This window comes from Oncorhynchus nerka, linkage group LG2, assembly GCF_034236695.1.
Source record: "Oncorhynchus nerka isolate Pitt River linkage group LG2, Oner_Uvic_2.0, whole genome shotgun sequence".
NCBI lineage: Eukaryota > Metazoa > Chordata > Actinopteri > Salmoniformes > Salmonidae > Oncorhynchus > Oncorhynchus nerka.
Genome location: NC_088397.1, coordinates 95,252,737 through 95,273,810, shown reverse-complemented (window position 1 = coordinate 95,273,810; position 21,074 = coordinate 95,252,737). Strand labels below are relative to the sequence as shown.

The following is a 21,074-nucleotide window of genomic DNA, read 5'->3' as shown; positions in this document are numbered from 1 at the left end:
GACCGCCGACTGTTGCATCACTCACTCACATACATCACTCACTACAGAACAGGACCGCCGACTGTTACATCACTCACTACAGAACAGGACCGCCGACTGTTGCATCACTCACTACAGAACAGGACCGCCGACTGTTACATCACTCACTACAGAACAGGACCGCCGACTGTTGCATCACTCACTACAGAACAGGACCACCGACTGTTGCATCACTCACTACAGGACCGCCGGCTGTTACATCACTCACTACAGAACAGGACCGCCGACTGTTACATCACTCACTACAGAATAGGACCGCCGACTGTTGCCGACTGTTACATCACTCACTACAGAACAGGACCGCCGACTGTTGCATCACTCACTACAGAACAGGACCGCCGAATGTTGCATCACTCACTACAGGACCGCCGGCTGTTACATCACTCACTACAGAATAGGACCGCCGACTGTCACATCACTCACTACAGAATAGGACCGCCGACTGTTGCATCACTCACTACAGGACAGGATCGCCGACTGTTGCATCACTCACTACAGAACAGGACCGACTGTTGCATCACTCACTACAGAACAGGGCCGCCGAATGTTGCATCACTCACTACAGAACAGGACCGCCGACTGTCGCATCACTCACTACAGAACAGGGCCGCCGAATGTTGCATCACTCACTACAGAACAGGACCGCCGACTGTTGCATCACTCACTACAGAACAGGACCGCCGACTGTTGCATCACTCACTACAGAACAGGACCGCCGACTGTCACATCACTCACTACAGAACAGGACCGCCGACTGTTGCATCACTCACTACAGAACAGGACCGCCGACTGTTGCATCACTCACTACAGAACAGGACCGCCGACTGTTACATCACTCACTACAGAACAGGACCGCCGACTGTTGCATCACTCACTACAGAACAGGACCACCGACTGTCGCATCACTCACTACAGAACAGGGCCGCCGAATGTTGCATCACTCACTACAGGACCGCCGACTGTTGCATCACTCACTACAGAACAGGACCACCGACTGTCGCATCACTCACTACAGAACAGGACCGCCGACTGTTGCATCACTCACTACAGAACAGGACCGCCGACTGTTGCATCACTCACTACAGAACAGGACCGCCGACTGTTGCATCACTCACTACAGAACAGGGCCGCCGAATGTTGCATCACTCACTACAGGACCGCCGGCTGTTACATCACTCACTACAGAACAGGACCGCCGACTGTTGCATCACTCACTACAGAACAGGACCGCCGACTGTTGCATCACTCACTACAGGACCGCCGACTGTAGCATCACTCACTACAGAACAGGACCGCCGACTGTTGCATCACTCACTACAGAACAGGACCGCCGACTGTTGCATCACTCACTACAGGACCGCCGGCTGTTACATCACTCACTACAGAACAGGACCGCCGACTGTTGCATCACTCACTACAGGACCGCCGGCTGTTACATCACTCACTACAGAACAGGACCGCCGACTGTTGCATCACTCACTACAGAACAGGACCGCCGACTGTTGCATCACTCACTACAGAACAGGACCGCCGACTGTCGCATCACTCACTACAGAACAGGACCGCCGACTGTTGCATCACTCACTACAGAACAGGACCGCCGACTGTTGCATCACTCACTACAGAATAGGACCGCCGACTGTTGCATCACTCACTACAGAATAGGACCGCCGACTGTCACATCACTCACTACAGAACAGGACCGCCGAATGTTGCATCACTCACTACAGAGTTCCAAACTGCCTCTGGAAGCAACGTCAGCACAATAACTGTTCGTCAGAGAGCTTCATGGCCGATCAGTCGCACACAAGCCTAAGATCACCATGCTCAATGCCAAGCGTCAGCTGGAGTGGTGTAAAGCTCGCCGCCATTGGTCTCTGGAGCACTGGAAACGCGTTCTGTGGGGTGATGAATCACGCTTCACCATCTGGCAGTCCGACGCTACGAATCTACCTGCCCGAATGCATAGTGCCAACTGTAAAGTTTGGTGGAGGAGGAATAATGGTCTGGGGCTATTTTTCATGGTTCGGGCCCCTTAGTTTCAGTGAAGGGAAATCTTACCGCTACAGCATACAATGACATTCTAGATGATTCTGTGCTTCCAACTTGGTGGCAAAAGTTTGGGGAAGGCCCTTTCCTGTTTCAGCATGACAATTCCCCCGCGCTAAAAGCGAGGTACATACAGAAATAGTTTGTTGAAATCGGTGTGGAAGAACATTGCTGGCCTGCATCAGAGCCCTGACATCAACCCCATTGAACACCTTTGGGATGAATTGGAATGCCGACTGCGAGCCAGGACTTAATCGCCCAACATCAGTGTCCGACCTCACTAACGCTCTTGTGGCTGAATGGAAGCAAGTTCCCCCTCAGCAATGTTCCAACATCTAGTGGAAATCCTTCCCAGAAGAGGGGAGGCTGTTATAGCAGCAAAGGGGGGACCAACTCCACATTAATGACCACGATTTTGGAATGAGATGTTCGATGAGCAGGTGTCCACATACTTTTGGTCATGTAGTGTATGTACACAGAGCTCGGGCCGAGAGAAAATGAGCTATCTAGCTAAATCTGGTGCAATGATATGTTGTCCCTGACAAATGAACACATGCATGTAAATATGACTGGTTTTAACTCACAGAGAGGAATACTCTTACACACCATCTGTCTCTCAACACAAATTCCAGGGTTTAATAATTAAGCCATGAAAACGGTATTTGATACAGGAACAACCCATCCAGAGGAATAAACCCCACAGCCATTTTAGTTCACCAAAGCTCTCTCCAACACCCCCCACTAACCTCCACTATGGATTGTTCCGTTTCTAGGTAGAGGCCACTACAACGGTCAGATCTGAAAAATAATGATTTATTCTAATAATATTCAGAGGGTTTTTAAACTAATCCAAATCCCCACCAATGTAAACATGGTGTTGGGTACTAAAGGCTTTCTGACACACTGTGGCTACTGCACAGTTAGGGTTAGAGGTCAGAGGTTACCTGTGGAAATGTCTTTGTATACGAAAGCATCCCAAAGCTCCAAAATAGGGTTAGGATTAGGGTCAGGGGTTAGAGGTCAGAGGTTACCTGTGGAAGTGTTTGTGTACAAAGGCGTCTCCGAGTTCCAGACCGACCTTCTCCAGGGTCTTTACCGGGTCTTTAAACGGTGTCTCAGAGTTCAGGGCTCTGAAGGAGCTGAAGTTATGGGTACCCACCAGCAGGGAGGCAGCGTCGCGCATCGCACCAACATCCAGGTCACTGTCAGGAGGAAGAGAAGGCAGGGGGCATATGTTAAAGGGTAAAGGTTAAGGATTATATGTATGCTAATTCCTGTAAAATGTGTGGAATGTGTGGACTGTTCTTAACACCTGAGAGACAGGTAAGCTGCTCCCAAAAGAGGGATATGACTATCCAATCAACTGTAAGGTAACAGGTCACATGTCTCAGCCTCCAGTATTTATGCTGCAGTAGTTTATGTGTGGCCTGGGGGCCAGGGTCAGTTTGTTATATCTGGAGTACTTCCCCTGTCTTATCCAGTGTCCTGTGTGAATTTAAGTATGATCTCTCTAATTCTCTCTTTCTTTCTCTCTCTCGGAGGACCTGAGCCCTAGGACCATGCCTCAGGACTACCTGACATGATGACTCCTTGCTATCCCCAGTCCACCTGGCCGTGCTGCTGCTCCAGTTTCAACTGTTCTGCCTTATTATTATTGGACCATGCTGGTCATTTATGAACATTTGAATATCTTGGCCATGTTCTGTTATAATCTCCACCCGGCACAGCCAGAAGAGGACTGGTCACCCCACATAGCCTGGTTCCTCTCTAGGTTTCTTCCTAGGTTTTGGCCTTTCTAGGGAGTTTTTCCTAGCCACCGTGCTTCTACACCTGCATTGCTTGCTGTTTGGGGTTTTAGGCTGGGTTTCTGTACAGCACTGAGATATCAGCTGATGTACGAAGGGCTATATAAATACATTTGATTTGATTTTGATTTGACATAGGAACTGGTATTGTACTAGGGGCTGACCCCATTTAGTCCACTGGTCAATTATTTGGTCGATAGGCTGTTGGTCGACTGGGATGTCTTTAGTCGAAGCATATAGCAAAAAAACAAAAAAAATAAGAAATAATACTACCAGGTTTTGTCGTGTCCTCTTCACGACTGTCTTGGTGTGTTTGGACCATGATAGTTTGTTGGTGATGTGGACACCAAGGAACTTGAAGCTCTCAACCTGCTCCACTACAGCCCCGTCGATGAGAATGGGGGCATGCTCGGTCCTCCTTTTCCTGTAGTCCACAATCATCTCCTTTGTCTTGATCACGTTGAGGGAGAGGTTGTTGTCCTAGCACCACACGGTCAGGTCTCTGACCTCCTCCCTATAGGCTGTCTCATCATTGTCGGTGATCAGGCCTATCACTGTTGTCATCTGCAAACTTAATGATGGTGTTGGAGTCGTGCCTGGCCGCGCAGTCATGTGTGAACAGGGAGTACAGGAGGGGACTGAGCACGCATCCCTGAGGGGCCCCTATGTTGAGGATCAGCGTGGCGGATGTGTTGTTACCTACCCTTACCACCTGGGTGCGGCCCGTCAGGAAGTCCAGGATCCAATTGCAGAGGGAGGTGTTTAGTCCCAGGGTTCTCAGCTGAGTGATGAGCTTTGAGAGCGGTATGGTGTTGAACGCTGAGCTGTAGTCAATGAACAGCATTCTCACGTAGGTGTTCCTTTTGCCCAGGTGGAAAAGGGCAGTGTGGAGTGCAATAGAGATTGCATTATCTGTGGATCTGTTGGTGCGGTTTGCAAATTGAAGTGGGTCTAGGATTTCTGGGATGATGGTGTTGATGTGAGCCATGACCAGCCTTTTAAAGCACTTCATGGCTGCAGACGTGAGTGCTACAGGTCGGTAGTCATTTAGGCAGGTTACCTTAGTGTTCTTGAGCACAGGGACTATGGTGGTCTGCTTGAAACATGTTGGTATTACAGACTCGGACAGAGAAAAGCTGAAAATGTCAGTGAAGACACTTGCCCATTGGTCAGCACATGCTCGGAGTACACGTCCTGGTAATCTGTCTGGCCCAGCAGCCTTGAATGTTGACCTGTTTAAAGGACTTATTCACATCGGCCGCGAAGAGCGTGATCTCAGAGTCGTCCGGAACAGCTGATGCTCTCATGCATGTCTCAGTGTTGCTTGCCTCGAAGCGAGCATAGAAGCTATTTTGCTCATCTGGTAGGCTCGTGTCACTGGGCAGCTCTCGGCTGTGCTTCCCTTTGTAGTCTGTAATAGTTTTGCAAGCCCTGCCACATCCGACGAGCATCAGAGCCGGTGTAGTACAATTCGATCTTAGTCCTGCTTTGCCTGTTTGATGGTTCGTTAGGGGGCATAGCGGGATTTCTTATAAGCTTCCGTGTTAGAGTCCCGCTCCTTGAAAGCGGCCGCTCTACCCTTTAGCTCAGTGCGAATGTTGCCTGTAATCCATGGCTTCTGGTTGGGGTATGTACGTACAGTCACTGTGGGGAGAAAGGTCCTCGATGCACTTATTGATAAAGCCAGTGACTGATGTGGTGTACTCCTCAATGCCATCTGAAGTATAACCACCATGGAGCTGTAGGTCTAAGAGCGCATCCTGTTCAGTCTTAATACCGTACTTAGGCACAGTGCCTTCGGAAAGTATTCAGACCCCTTGACTTTTTCTACATTTTGTTAGGTTACAGCCTTATTCTAAAATGTATTAAATCGTTGTTTTTACCCATAATGACAAAGTAAAATGTTTTTCTAATTAATACAATGTTTTTTTAAGTATTCAGACCCTTTACTCAGTACTTTGTTGAAGCACCTTTGGCAGCGATTACAGCCTCGAGCCTCAAGTATGATGCTACAAGCTTGGCACAAATGTATTTGCGGAGTTTCTCCCAATCTTTTCTGCAGATCCTCTCAAGCTCTGTCAGGTTGGATGGGGAGCATCACTGCACAGCTATTTTCAGGTCTCTCCAGAGAAATTAGATTAGGTTCAAGTTCGGGCTCTGGTTGGGCCACTCAAGGACATTCAGAGACTTGTCCCGAAGCTGTGTGCTTAGGGTTGTTGTCCTGTTGGAAGGTGAACCTTCGCCCCCGTCTGAGGTCCTGAGCACTCTGGAGCAGGTTTTCATTAAGGATCTCTCTGTATTTTGCTCCGTTCATCTTTGCCTCGATCCTGACTAATCTCCCAGTGCCGCACTGTCAACTGTGGTACCTTCATATAGACAAGTATGTGCCTTTCCAAATAATGTCCAATCATTTGAATTTACCAAAGGTGGGCTCCAGCCAAGTTGTAAAAACATCTCAAGGATGATCAATGGAAACAGGATGCACCTGAGCTCAATTTAAAGTCTCATAGCAAAAGTTCTGAATACTTATGTAAATAAGGTATTTCAGTTTTTTATTTCTTTATAAATCTGTTTCACTTTGTCATTATGGGGTATTGTGATGTCATTATGGTGTATTGTGATGTCATTATGGTGTATTGTGATGTCATTATGGGGTATTGTGATGTCATTATGGGGTATTGTGTGTACATTGATAAGATAAAATAAAAAAATCTAATCCATTTTAGAATAAGGCTGTAACAAAATATGGAACAAGTCAAAGGGTCTGAATACTTACAAATGCAATGTATTTCAATACTTATATAGTACTACTGTATCAATCAATCAATGTATTTCAATACTTATATAGTACTACTGTATCAATCAATCAATGTATTTCAATACTTATATAGTACTACTGTATCAATCAATCAATGTATTTCAATACTTATATAGTACTACTGTCAATCAATCAATGATTTATTTGGTCAAGTCTTCACACAGCATTTATGATCATTTATCATTTGAAATACAATCAAGCATTTTACATTAAAAATCAAATAAAAACTTGAATAATTAGCTTAAACATTAAATAAACCGTTCGATTTCGGGAAATTGCGAATGAATGCGACTGTTTTTAGTCTTTGCTGTAATAAAAGCTTAGCAAATAAAAACTATAATCGTTACAACAGACTCTCTGGTACGCTTATAATTTATTTTGTGTTGTTAACATTGTTCTAAACAGTCATAAAAAATGATTTTGTAATCTATACAGCACCTGGGTATTGTGATGTCATTATGGGGTATTGTGATGTCATTATGGGGTATTGTGATGTCATTATGGGGTATTGTGTTTGTTCCTTATCTTCTTTTCTCTTGATCTCCAGTATTTTCCACAACTAGTCACATTTATTCCACACATCTGACTTCCTCAGTAAACATTCCCCTGTTTCAAGTTATTTGTCAAGTCCTCAGCATCCCATTTAGCTGTTCCATGTGTTCCAGAGTTCAGAGTTTGTTGGAACCAATTTATTGATGTGATTATGATTACGCTATGGGCCCTATTGTGTCCTCTGCGGACGGGATTAGTTTTACTGGGGGAGGTTCGGTAATGTAATTATATACACAAAACACCACATCTGTAGTTTTAGTCCTGTCCAAATCTGCTATGTCAATCATTTTTACATGGCAGGAGAATATTCCAGACAGAATAACCTACTGTTTTTTTGTTGGCAAACTCCCAAGATCCTCTGATAATACTAGTTCCGTGCGAATCGACATCCCTGTGTTTTGAGAGAAGTGTCTGACAGGTGTTGCTCGCGGTTTGAGCAAGAAAACACAACAACGGATTGGAGAAATCGAAACAAAGCGCTGTGTATAAACTATATATATACCTACATGAAATACCTACATGAAATACCTACATGAAATACCTACATGAAATACCTGCATGAAATACCTACATGAAATACCTACATGAAATACCTACATGAAATACCTACATGAAATACCTACATGAAATACCTGCATGAAATACCTACATGAAATACCTGCATGAAATACCTACATGAAATACCTACATGAAATACCTACATGTAGCTCATCAACTTTCACAGTGAATGCTTTCGTTTATATGTTTTGTGCATATATATATATATATATATATATGAACTGAATATTGGCAAATGCATCAGTAAAAAATAGTGAGCCTCTTTAATGCAACCCTTGGTGTTAATAGATGGCAACGCAGCTGTATACAATTAACCTAAAGGTTTGGAAATGATAAGTTAACTTTCTCATCTGTTGCCCTTTAAAAATGCATCTGAAGTGCACTTGCCCTGTTTAGCTCCCATCTGAGTTCTGGGCGGCATTTAGGGCTACGTACTACGGATCACTAAAATACCCGAATGATTAGGATCACACTTCCTCAATTCAAATATTATGCTGACACTATAGGAAATATGGTTCGGGAATGGTTTAGAAACTTGGGAATCAAGTCAGCGTGTCACTGTCACCTGGACATGTCTTCACGAATAAAACAACTGTCCATTTATTTAAATAATAATATAATAATAATAAGAATCCCGCCCGAATCGTTCTCTGGAATATATAACGGGCATTCTGGAGTAATAATTACATAACCAACGTACTAAGTAGTAATATTCGTAAGAATAGGTCTTTGATGACGTGCATACGATGCATACACGTGTCACGTAAAGAGAGCCAGGGTTGAGGGAATGTTTTTCCTAGACAAATTAGGCATTTCGGGTAACAGTACTTTTCAGTCAGAAATGGCTGTAATTATGTTGCAGCTTCAGCAACACGGACAGCGCGAGACACACGGTTGGATGTTCTGTGGCGGTCGGTCTCCCTCTAGTCATTTGTGAGTCTTAATTATTTCATCAAACAGTTCGCTTAAAGCATCAGACAAGCTCAGTGCATATAGTTGATTTGATTAAAACACATAGGATGTTTTGACCAATTTATTGGTCAAAAGAACAGAGGCCTCATGGTCAACTAAGATGTTTTATTTGTGTGTTTATTTTCAGGCGCAGCAATGTAGTGTTCTCTCACTGTTCTGCTGAATACCAGGGATCCTTATGGATGGGAGGGAGAGAGGAGGAGGAGGGAGTGAAAAAGAGAGAGAGATGAAAGGAGGGATGGATAGAGGCTGAGGGAAAGAAAACAAGAGATAATTGGAGAGTGAAAATGTAAGAGAGAGGGAGGGGGGAATAGAGGGAGGGAGAGACAGATAGAGAGAGAGACAGAGGGAGAGACAGATAGAGAGAGAGACAGAGGGAGAGAGAGGGAGAGACAGAGACAGAGGGAGAGAGAGAGAGAGAGAGAGACAGAGAGAGAGACAGAGAGAGAGACAGAGAGAGAGACAGAGAGAGACAGGGAGAGACAGAGGGAGAGACAGAGACAGAGGGAGAGAGAGGGAGAGACAGAGACAGAGGGAGAGAGAGAGAGAGGGAGAGAGAGAGAGAGAGACAGATGGAGAGAGAGAGAGACAGAGAGAGAGAGAGAGAGAGAGAGACAGAGAGAGACAGAGTGAGAGAGACAGAGGGAGAGGGAGAGAGAGGGAGAGAGAGAAACATACATGCGTGGGTGTTGTTCTGCATCTGTATAAGCCTGCAGCTTATTTTGGCCTACTTTCCCAAAAAAGTGAAGAGAGGAAAAGGGGAGGAGAGAAAAAGAAGAGGGGAGGGTGGAGGAGAGGAGGGGGAGAGGAGGAAACGAAGGGGGAGGAAGAGGAGAGGACGAGGAGGGGAGGAGGACGAGGGGAGTAGTGGTAGGCGAGGAGCGGAAAAAAAACATTCTTGAGATGAAACACTTCACGCTACAACTTTCCCCATTCCCTGTTACATAAACCACTCCATTCTCTAACATCTCTTTTGTTATCCTCTCTCTCTTTCCCCCTCTCTCTATCCCCTTATTGCTCTCTCTCCCTCTCCCCCTCTCTCTATCCCCTTATTGCTCTCTCTCTCCCTCTCCCCCTCTCTCTATCCCCTTATTGCTCTCTCTCCCTCTCCCCCTCTCTCTATCCCCTTATTGCTCTCTCTCCCTCTCCCCCTCTCTCTATCCCCTTATTGCTCTCTCTCTCTCTCCCTCCCCCTCTCTCTATCCCCTTATTGCTCTCTCTCTCTCTCTCTATCCCCTTATTGCTCTCTCTCTCTCTCTCCTCTCCCCCTCTCTCTATCCCCTTATTGCTCTCTCTCTCTCTATCCCCTTATTGCTCTCTCTCTCTCTCTATCCCCTTATTGCTCTCTCTCTCTCTCCCTCTCCCCTCTCTCTTTCCCCTTATTGCTCTCTCTCTCTCCCCCTCCCCCTCTCTCTATCCCCTTATTGCTCTCTCTCTCTCTCCCTCTCCCCCTCTCTCTATCCCCTTATTGCTCTCTCTCTCTCTATCCCCTTATTGCTCTCTCTCTCTCTCTCCCTCTCCCCTCTCTCTTTCCCCTTATTGCTCTCTCTCTCTCTCCCCCTCCCCCTCTCTCTATCCCCTTATTGCTCTCTCTCTCTCTCTCCCTCTCCCCTCTCTCTATCCCCTTATTGCTCTCTCTCTCTCTCTCCCTCTCCCCCTCTCTCTATCCCCTTATTGCTCTCTCTCTCTCTCTCTATCCCCTTATTGCTCTCTCTCTCTCTCTCCCTCTCCCCCTCTCTCTTTCCCCTTATTGCTCTCTCTCTCTCTCTCCCCCTCCCCCTCTCTCTATCCCCTTATTGCTCTCTCTCTCTCTCTCCCTCTCCCCCTCTCTCTATCCCCTTATTGCTCTCTCTCTCTCTCTCCCTCTCCCCCTCTCTCTATCCCCTTATTGCTCTCTCTCTCTCTCTCTATCCCCTTATTGCTCTCTCTCTCTCTCTCTCGCTCTCTCTCTCTCTCTATCCCCTTATTGCTCGCTCTCTCTCCCTCCCATCTCACCTTCTCTCTATCTCTCTCGGTCTTGCACCTCCCTGTCTCCTCCCTCTTTCTCTTGCTCGCCCTCTCTCTGATCCTGACTTTTGTCTGTCTGTCTGCGTCAGTTCAGATATCTCCACTTCATGTGTCTGACTGGGTCAGATATCTCCACGCCTTAATTAGCTGATTCTTCGTGTGTTATTTGCCTTCATTATTCACGTATTGCAAACTCTATTGTCTTAGTGAGTGTGATTCCTGACCTGCTCTGTAAGAAATTGCTTTGGGGTCTCCCCCCTACATGTGGTTTGCATACTGAGACATGCAGCACGCGCACGCACGCACGCACACACACACACACACACACACACACACACACACACACACACACACACACACACACACACACACACACACACACACACACGCACACGCACACACACACACCACACCACGCGCACACACGCATACACAAACGCACACACACACACGCACACACACGATTGCCAGGGTAACTCACATGTGGCGTAACCCCCAGCAGAGGTTAGCATCGGTCAGTGGCGTGCAGGAGTGATGAGTGACGCCCGTGGCTAGCCGGTAGACGTACGTCCGAGACACAGCGCGGAAACGGGCATGGAACCCACCGGGGACCCGGTAGGCACGGGTGATTCTGAGGGGACAGACAATAAACCGCGGGTGATTCTGAGGGGACAGACAATAAACCGTGGGTGATTCTGGGGGGACAGACAATAAACCGCGGGTGATTCTGGGGGACAGACAATAAACCACGGGTGATTCTGAGGGGACAGACTATAAACCACGGGTGATTCTGGGGGGACAGACAATAAACCACGGGTGATTCTGAGGGGACAGACAATAAACCGCGGGTGATTCTGGGGGACAGACAATAAACCGCGGGTGATTCTGGGGGGACAGACAATAAACCGCGGGTGATTCTGAGGGGACAGACAATAAACCGCGGGTGATTCTGAGGGGACAGACAATAAACCGCGGGTGATTCTGGGGGACAGACAATAAACCGCGGGTGATTCTGGGGGACAGGTAGTAGGTGCCAGGCTCAGCGGTTTGTGTCAACAACTGTAACGCTGCTGGGTTTTTCCAAGCTCAAAAATGTCCCGTTTGTATCTAGAATGGTCCACCACCCAAAGGACATCCAGCCAACTTGACAACTGTGGGAAGCATTGGAGTCAACATTGGCCAGCGTCCCTGTGGAACGCCTTCGACATCTTGTAGAGTCCATTCCCCGACAAATTGAGGCTGTTCTGAGGACAAAACTCAATGTTCCTTTTTATTTTTTTTATTTCACCTTTATTTAACCAGGTAGGCTAGTTGAGAACACCTTTATTTAACCAGGTAGGCTAGTTGAGAACACCTTTATTTAACCAGGTAGGCTAGTTGAGAACACCTTTATTTAACCAGGTAGGCCAGTTGAGAAGACCTTTATTTAACCAGGTAGGCTAGTTGAGAACACCTTTATTTAACCAGGTAGGCTAGTTGAGAACACCTTTATTTAACCAGGTAGGCCAGTTGAGAACACCTTTATTTAACCAGGTAGGCTAGTTGAGAACACCTTTATTTAACCAGGTAGGCTAGTTGAGAACACCTTTATTTAACCAGGTAGGCTAGTTGAGAACACCTTTATTTAACCAGGTAGGCTAGTTGAGAACACCTTTATTTAACCAGGTAGGCTAGTTGAGAACACCTTTATTTAACCAGGTAGGCTAGTTGAGAACACCTTTATTTAACCAGGTAGGCTAGTTGAGAACACCTTTATTTAACCAGGTAGGCCAGTTGAGAACACCTTTATTTAACCAGGTAGGCTAGTTGAGAACACCTTTATTTAACCAGGTAGGCTAGTTGAGAACACCTTTATTTAACCAGGTAGGCTAGTTGAGAACACCTTTATTTAACCAGGTAGGCTAGTTGAGAACACCTTTATTTAACCAGGTAGGCTAGTTGAGAACACCTTTATTTAACCAGCTAGGCTAGTTGAGAACACCTTTATTTAACCAGGTAGGCTAGTTGAGAACACCTTTATTTAACCAGGTAGGCTAGTTGAGAACACCTTTATTTAACCAGCTAGGCTAGTTGAGAACACCTTTATTTAACCAGGTAGGCCAGTTGAGAACACCTTTATTTAACCAGGTAGGCTAGTTGAGAACACCTTTATTTAACCAGGTAGGCCAGTTGAGAACACCTTTATTTAACCAGGTAGGCTAGTTGAGAACACCTTTATTTAACCAGGTAGGCCAGTTGAGAACACCTTTATTTAACCAGGTAGGCTAGTTGAGAACACCTTTATTTAACCAGGTAGGCTAGTTGAGAACACCTTTATTTAACCAGGTAGGCCAGTTGAGAACACCTTTATTTAACCAGGTAGGCCAGTTGAGAACACCTTTATTTAACCAGGTAGGCTAGTTGAGAACACCTTTATTTAACCAGGTAGGCTAGTTGAGAACACCTTTATTTAACCAGGTAGGCCAGTTGAGAACACCTTTATTTAACCAGGTAGGCCAGTTGAGAACACCTTTATTTAACCAGCTAGGCTAGTTGAGAACTAGTTCTCATTTACAACTGTGACCTGGACAAGATAAAGCACAGCAGATTGACACAAACAACAACACAGAGTTAGACATGGAATAAACAAAACATACAGTCAATAACACAATAGAAAAGTATATATACAGTGTGTGCAAATGAGGTAAGATTAGGGAGGTAAGGCAATAAATAGGCCATAGTGACAAAATAATTACTATATGGCAATTAAACACTGGAGTGACATATGTTTTTTCACTTTCAATTTATTTTACTTAGCTAGCAAATGCAGCTAGCTAGTTTAGTCTACTGAAACACCCTGCAAAAACAGAGGGGATGCTATGTTAGCTAGCTGGCTATGACAGAAGGATGCTATGTTACTAGCTGGCTATAACAGAGGGATGCTATGTTAGCTAGCTGGCTATGACAGAAGGATGCTATGTTAGCTAGCTGGCTATAACAGAGGGATGCTATGTTAGCTAGCTGGCTATAACAGAGGGATGCTATGTTAGCTAGCTGGCTATAACAGAGGGATGCTGTGTTAGCTAACTGGCTATGACAGAAGGATGCTATGTTAGCTAGCTGGCTATAACAGAGGGATGCTATGTTAGCTAGCTGGCTATGACAGAAGGATGCTATGTTAGCTAGCTGGCTATGACTATCCAACACACTGGAACTCTTCCAAGTCAAGGTTAGCTTTGGTGTAAAGCTGTCATCGAGGCAAAGGGTGGCTACTTTGAAGAATCTCAAATTAAAAAAATAAAAATACATATTTTTATTTGTTTAACACTTTTTTGGTTTCTACATGATTCCATATGTGTTATTTCATAGTTTTGATGTCCTCACTATTATTCTACAATGTAGAAAAAAGTAAAGAATTAAGAAAAACCCGTGGATGAGTAGGTGTGTCCAAACTTTTGACTGGTACGGTACGTACAAAAGTATGTGGACACCCCTTCAAATGAGTGGATTTGGCTATTTCAGACACACCCATTGCTGACAGGTGTATAAAATCGAGCACACAGCCATGCAATCTCCATAGTTAATGTTAGCAGTAGAATGGCCTTACTGTAGAAATCAGTGACTTTCAATGTGGCACCATCATAGGATGCCACCTTTCAAACAAGTCCGTTCAAATTTCTGCCCTGCTAGATCTGCCCCGGTAAACTGCAAGTGCTGTTATTATGAAGTGGAAACGTCTAGGAGCAACAACGGCTAAGCTGCGGAGTGGTAGGTCGGACACGCTCACAGAACGGGACCGCCGAGAGCTGAAAAATGTTCTGTCCTCGGTTGCAACACTCACTACCGAGTTCCAAACTGCCTCTGGAAGCAACGTCAGCACAATAACTATTCGTCGGAAGCTTCATGAAATGGGTTTCCATGGCCGAGCAGCCGCACACAAGCCTTAGATCACCATGCGCAATGCCAAGCGTCGGATGGAGTGGTGTCAAGCTTGCCGCCATTGGACACTGGAGCAGTGGAAACTCGTTCTCTAGAGTGATGAATCACGCTTCACCATCTGGTGGTCCGACAGACGAATCTGGGTTTGGCGGATGCCAGGAGAACGATACCTGCCCAACGCATAGTGCCAACTGTAAAGTTTGGTGGAGGAAATCTTAACGCTACAGCATACAATAACATTCTAGACGATTCTGTGCTTCCAACTTTGTGGGAAACGTTTGGGGAAGGATCTTTCCTGTTTCAGCATGACAATACCCCTGTGCACAAAGCGAGGTCCATACAGAAATGGTTTGTCGAGGTCGGTATGGAAGAACTTGGCTGGCCTGCACCACAGCCCTGACCTCAACCCCATCGAACATCTTTGGGATGAAATGGAACGCAGTCTGCGAGCCAGGCCTAATCGCCCAACATCCGTTAATGCTCTTGTGGCTGAATAGAAGCAAGTCCCCGCAGCAATGTTCCAACATCTAGTAGAAAGCCTTCCCAGAAGAGTGGAGGCTGTTATAGCAGAAATGTTCCAACATCTAGTGGAAAGCCTTCCCAGAAGAGTGGAGGCTGTTATAGCAGCAATGTTCCAACATCTAGTGGAAAGCCTTCCCAGAAGAGTGGAGGCTGTTATAGCAGCAATGTTCCAACATCTAGTGGAAAGCCTTCCTAGAAGAGTGGAGGCTGTTATAGCAGCAATGTTCCAACATCTAGAGGAATGCCTTCCCAGAAGAGTTGTTATAGCAGCAATGTTGCAACATCTAGTGGAAAGCCTTCCCAGAAGAGTGGAGGCTGTTATAGCAGCAATGTTCCAACATCTAGTGGAAAGCCTTCCCAGAAGAGTGGAGGCTGTTATAGCAGCAATGTTCCAACATCTAGTGGAATGCCTTCCCAGAAGAGTTGTTATAGCAGCAATGTTCCAACATCTAGTGGAATGCCTTCCCAGAAGAGTTGTTATAGCAGCAATGTTGCAACATCTAGTGGAAAGCCTTCCCAGAAGAGTTGTTATAGCAGCAATGTTCCAACATCTAGTGGAAAGCCTTCCCAGAAGAGTGGAGGCTGTTATAGCAGCAATGTTCCAACATCTAGTGGAATGCCTTCCCAGAAGAGTTGTTATAGCAGCAATGTTGCAACATCTAGTGGAAAGCCTTCCCAGAAGAGTGGAGGCTGTTATAGCAGCAATGTTCCAACATCTAGTGGAATGCCTTCCCAGAAGAGTTGTTATAGCAGCAATGTTCCAACATCTACTGGAATGCCTTCCCAGAAGAGTGGAGGCTGTTATAGCAGCAATGTTGCAACATCTAGTGGAAAGCCTTCCCAGAAGAGTGGAGGCTGTTATAGCAGCAATGTTCCAACATCTAGTGGAATGCCTTCCCAGAAGAGTTGTTATAGCAGCAATGTTCCAACATCTAGTGGAAAGCCTTCCCAGAAGAGTGGAGGCTGTTATAGCAGCAATGTTCCAACATCTAGTGGAATGCCTTCCCAGAAGAGTGGAGGCTGTTATAGCAGCAATGTTCCAACATCTAGTGGAAAGCCTTCCCAGAAGAGTGGAGGCTGTTATAGCAGCAATGTTCCAACATCTAGTGGAAAGCCTTCCCAGAAGAGTTGTTATAGCAGCAATGTTCCAACATCTAGTGGAATGCCTTCCCAGAAGTGTGGAGGCTGTTATAGCAGCAATGTTGCAACATCTAGTGGAAAGCCTTCCCAGAAGAGTGGAGGCTGTTATAGCAGCAATGTTCCAACATCTAGTGGAATGCCTTCCCAGAAGAGTTGTTATAGCAGCAATGTTCCAACATCTAGTGGAAAGCCTTCCCAGAAGAGTGGAGGCTGTTATAGCAGCAATGTTCCAACATCTAGTGGAATGCCTTCCCAGAAGAGTGGAGGCTGTTATAGCAGCAATGTTCCAACATCTAGTGGAAAGCCTTCCCAGAAGAGTGGAGGCTGTTATAGCAGCAATGTTCCAACATCTAGTGGAAAGCCTTCCCAGAAGAGTTGTTATAGCAGCAATGTTCCAACATCTAGTGGAATGCCTTCCCAGAAGTGTGGAGGCTGTTATAGCAGCAATGTTGCAACATCTAGTGGAAAGCCTTCCCAGAAGAGTGGAGGCTGTTATAGCAGCAATGTTCCAACATCTAGTGGAATGCCTTCCCAGAAGAGTTGTTATAGCAGCAATGTTCCAACATCTAGTGGAAAGCCTTCCCAGAAGAGTGGAGGCTGTTATAGCAGCAATGTTCCAACATCTAGTGGAATGCCTTCCCAGAAGAGTGGAGGCTGTTATAGCAGCAATGTTCCAACATCTAGTGGAAAGCCTTCCCAGAAGAGTGGAGGCTGTTATAGCAGCAATGTTCCAACATCTAGTGGAAAGCCTTCCCAGAAGAGTTGTTATAGCAGCAATGTTCCAACATCTAGTGGAATGCCTTCCCAGAAGTGTGGAGGCTGTTATAGCAGCAATGTTGCAACATCTAGTGGAAAGCCTTCCCAGAAGAGTGGAGGCTGTTATAGCAGCAATGTTCCAACATCTAGTGGAATGCCTTCCCAGAAGAGTTGTTATAGCAGCAATGTTCCAACATCTAGTGGAAAGCCTTCCCAGAAGAGTGGAGGCTGTTATAGCAGCAATGTTCCAACATCTAGTGGAATGCCTTCCCAGAAGAGTGGAGGCTGTTATAGCAGCAATGTTCCAACATCTAGTGGAAAGCCTTCCCAGAAGAGTGGAGGCTGTTATAGCAGCAATGTTCCAACATCTAGTGGAAAGCCTTCCCAGAAGAGTGGAGGCTGTTATAGCAGCAATGTTGCAACATCTAGTGGAAAGCCTTCCCAGAAGAGTGGAGGCTGTTATAGCAGCAATGTTCCAACATCTAGTGGAATGCCTTCCCAGAAGTGTGGAGGCTGTTATAGCAGCAAAGGGGGGGACCAACTCACATATTAATGCCCATGATTTTGGAATGAGATGTTCAGATTCTATCACCCCAGAGACATAGAGAATCCGCTTCCCAAACGTTCCACAGCTTTCTATATAAACGGCTCTGATGCTCGGGAGCTTCTCCCTCTCCCTCCCTTTCAGCCAGGCTGATGACTCAAAAAGAAAGAGCTTATGACTTTGATCTGAGAGCAGAGAGAGACAAAGAGAGAGAGAGAGAGAGACAGAGAGAGAGAGAGAGAGGGGGAGAGAGAGAGAGAGGAGAGAGAGAGAGAGAGAGAGAGAAGGGCAGAAGAGAGAGAGAGAGAGAGAAGAGAGACAGACAGAGACAGAGGAAGAGAGTTAAAGAGAGCAGGGCAGAAGAGAGAAGAGAGAGAGAGAGAGAGAGCGAGAGAGAGAGAGCGAGAGAGAGATAGAGACAGAGAGAGAGAGAGAGAGAGAGAGAGAGAGAGAGAGAGAGAGAGAGAGAGAGAGAGAGAAAAGAAAGAATATCATCCCTGATTTGAAAGGTCTATTTTTAGCTCCTGACTGAGGTCTGTGGGCTTTACATAGTAGATGAGGCAACAAAACACTGCAGAGTAGGGACACACACACACACACCACACACACACACACACACACACACACACACACACACACACACACACACACACACACACACTGCACCTTGCGTGTACATCTGTGTATTGCGATCAGACTGTTTGATAAAAGCGGTGAATCACATTTTTTCAATCAGCTAATGCTCCCCACAATCAACTGTTTAATCAAATGGCCTCATTGGTAATGAACCATTAATGAACATGAACACATTTAGCATCACAGACTTACAAGCCATTTTAAAAAGTCTGATAAACCATTGTAATATAGCCTACTCTTTCACAATAAATCCATTGTAATATAGCCTACTCTTTCACAATAAATCCATTGTAATATAGCCTACTCTTTCACAATAAATCCATTGTAATATAGCCTACTCTTTCACAATAAATCCATTGTAATATAGCCTACTCTTTCACAATAAATCCATTGTAATATAGCCTACTCTTTCAACATAAATCCATTGTAATATAGCCTACTCTTTCTTTCACAATAAATCCATTGTAATATAGCCTACTCTTTCTTTCACAATAAATCCATTGTATTATAGCCTAATCTTTCTTTCACAATAAATCCATTGTAATATAGCCTACTCTTTCTTTCACAATAAATCCATTGTAATATAGCCTACTCTTTCTTTCACAATAAATCCATTGTAATATAGCCTACTCTTTCTTTCACAATAAATCCATTGTAATATAGCCTACTCTTTCTTTCACAATAAATCCATTGTAATATAGCCTACTCTTTCTTTCACAATAAATCCATTGTAATATAGCCTACTCTTTCTTTCACAATAAATCCATTGTAATATAGCCTACTCTTTCTTTCACAATAAATCCATTGTAATATAGCCTACTCTTTCTTTCACAATAAATCCATTGTAATATAGCCTACTCTTTCTTTCACAATAAATCCATTGTAATATAGCCTACTCTTTCTTTCAACATAAATCTATTGTATTATAGCCTACTCTTTCAACATAAATCCATTGTAATATAGCCTACTCTTTCTTTCACAATAAATCCATTGTAATATAGCCTACTCTTTCTTTCACAATAAATCCATTGTAATATAGCCTACTCTTTCTTTCAACATAAATCTATTGTATTATAGCCTACTCTTTCACAATAAATCCATTGTAATATAGCCTACTCTTTCTTTCACAATAAATCCATTGTAATATAGCCTACTCTTTCTTTCACAATAAATCCATTGTAATATAGCCTACTCTTTCACAATAAATCCATTGTAATATAGCCTACTCTTTCACAATAAATCCATTGTAATATAGCCTACTCTTTCTTTCACAATAAATCCATTGTAATATAGCCTACTCTTTCACAATAAATCCATTGTAATATAGCCTACTCTTTCACAATAAATCCATTGTAATATAGCCTACTCTTTCACAATAAATCCATTGTATTATAGCCTAATCTTTCACAATAAATCCATTGTAATATAGCCTACACTTTCACAATAAATCCATTGTAATATAGCCTACACTTTCACAATAAATCCATTGTAATATAGCCTACTCTTTCTTTCACAATAAATCCATTGTAATATAGCCTACTCTTTCTTTCACAATAAATCCATTGTAATATAGCCTACTCTTTCTTTCACAATAAATCCATTGTAATATAGCCTACTCTTTCACAATAAATCCATTGTAATATAGCCTACTCTTTCTTTCACAATAAATCCATTGTAATATAGCCTACTCTTTCTTTCACAATAAATCCATTGTAATATAGCCTACTCTTTCTTTCACAATAAATCCATTGTAATATAGCCTACTCTTTCTTTCACAATAAATCCATTGTAATATAGCCAACTCTTTCTTTCACAATAAATCCATTGTAATATAGCCTACTCTTTCACAATAAATCCATTGTAATATAGCCTACTCTTTCACAATAAATCCATTGTAATATAGCCTACTCTTTCTTTCACAATAAATCCATTGTAATATAGCCTACTCTTTCTTTCACAATAAATCCATTGTAATATAGCCTACTCTTTCTTTCACAATAAATCCATTGTAATATAGCCTACTCTTTCACAATAAATCCATTGTAATATAGCCTACTCTTTCACAATAAATCCATTGTAATATAGCCTACTCTTTCTTTCACAATAAATCCATTGTAATATAGCCTACTCTTTCTTTCACAATAAATCCATTGTAATATAGCCTACTCTTTCACAATAAATCCATTGTAATATAGCCTACTCTTTCTTTCACAATAAATCCATTGTAATATAGCCTACTCTTTCTTTCACAATAAATCCATTGTAATATAGCCTACTCTTTCACAATAAATCCATTGTAATATAGCCTACTCTTTCACAATAAATCCATTGTATTATAGCCTACTCTTTCTTTCACAATAAATCCATTGTAATATAGCCTACTCTTTCTTTCACAATAAATCCATTGTAATATAGCCTACTCTTTCACAATAAATCCATTGTAATATAGCCTACTCTTTCACAATAAATCCATTGTAATATAGCCTACTCTTTCACAATAAATCTATTGTATTATAGCCTACTCTTTCTTTCACAATAAATCCATTGTAATATAGCCTACTCTTTCTTTCACAATAAATCCATTGTATTATAGCCTACTCTTTCACAATAAATCCATTGTAATATAGCCTACTCTTTCACAATAAATCCATTGTAATATAGCCTACACTTTCACAATAAATCCATTGTAATATAGCCTACTCTTTCACAATAAATCCATTGTAATATAGCCTACTCTTTCACAATAAATCCATTGTAA

General features: G+C 43.9%; 1 protein-coding gene across 5 annotated transcripts in view; it reads right to left on the bottom strand.

Annotated features, from left to right (window-relative positions):
* Window positions 1–21,074, bottom strand: part of pusl1 (pseudouridine synthase like 1) — an 83,295-nt gene that overhangs the window by 14,875 nt on the left and 47,346 nt on the right. For 4 of the 5 annotated variants that reach the window (XM_065004453.1, XM_065004444.1, XM_065004426.1 and 1 more), the window contains exons 5-6: window positions 11,282–11,431; window positions 3,120–3,290 (exon numbers count right to left, since the gene is read on the bottom strand). In XM_065004453.1, coding sequence (XP_064860525.1) covers window positions 3,120–3,290; window positions 11,282–11,431 — 321 coding nt within the window. The remainder of the gene's footprint in view (window positions 1–3,119; window positions 3,291–11,281; window positions 11,432–21,074) is intronic. The other variant, XM_065004464.1, reaches the window with a different exon arrangement.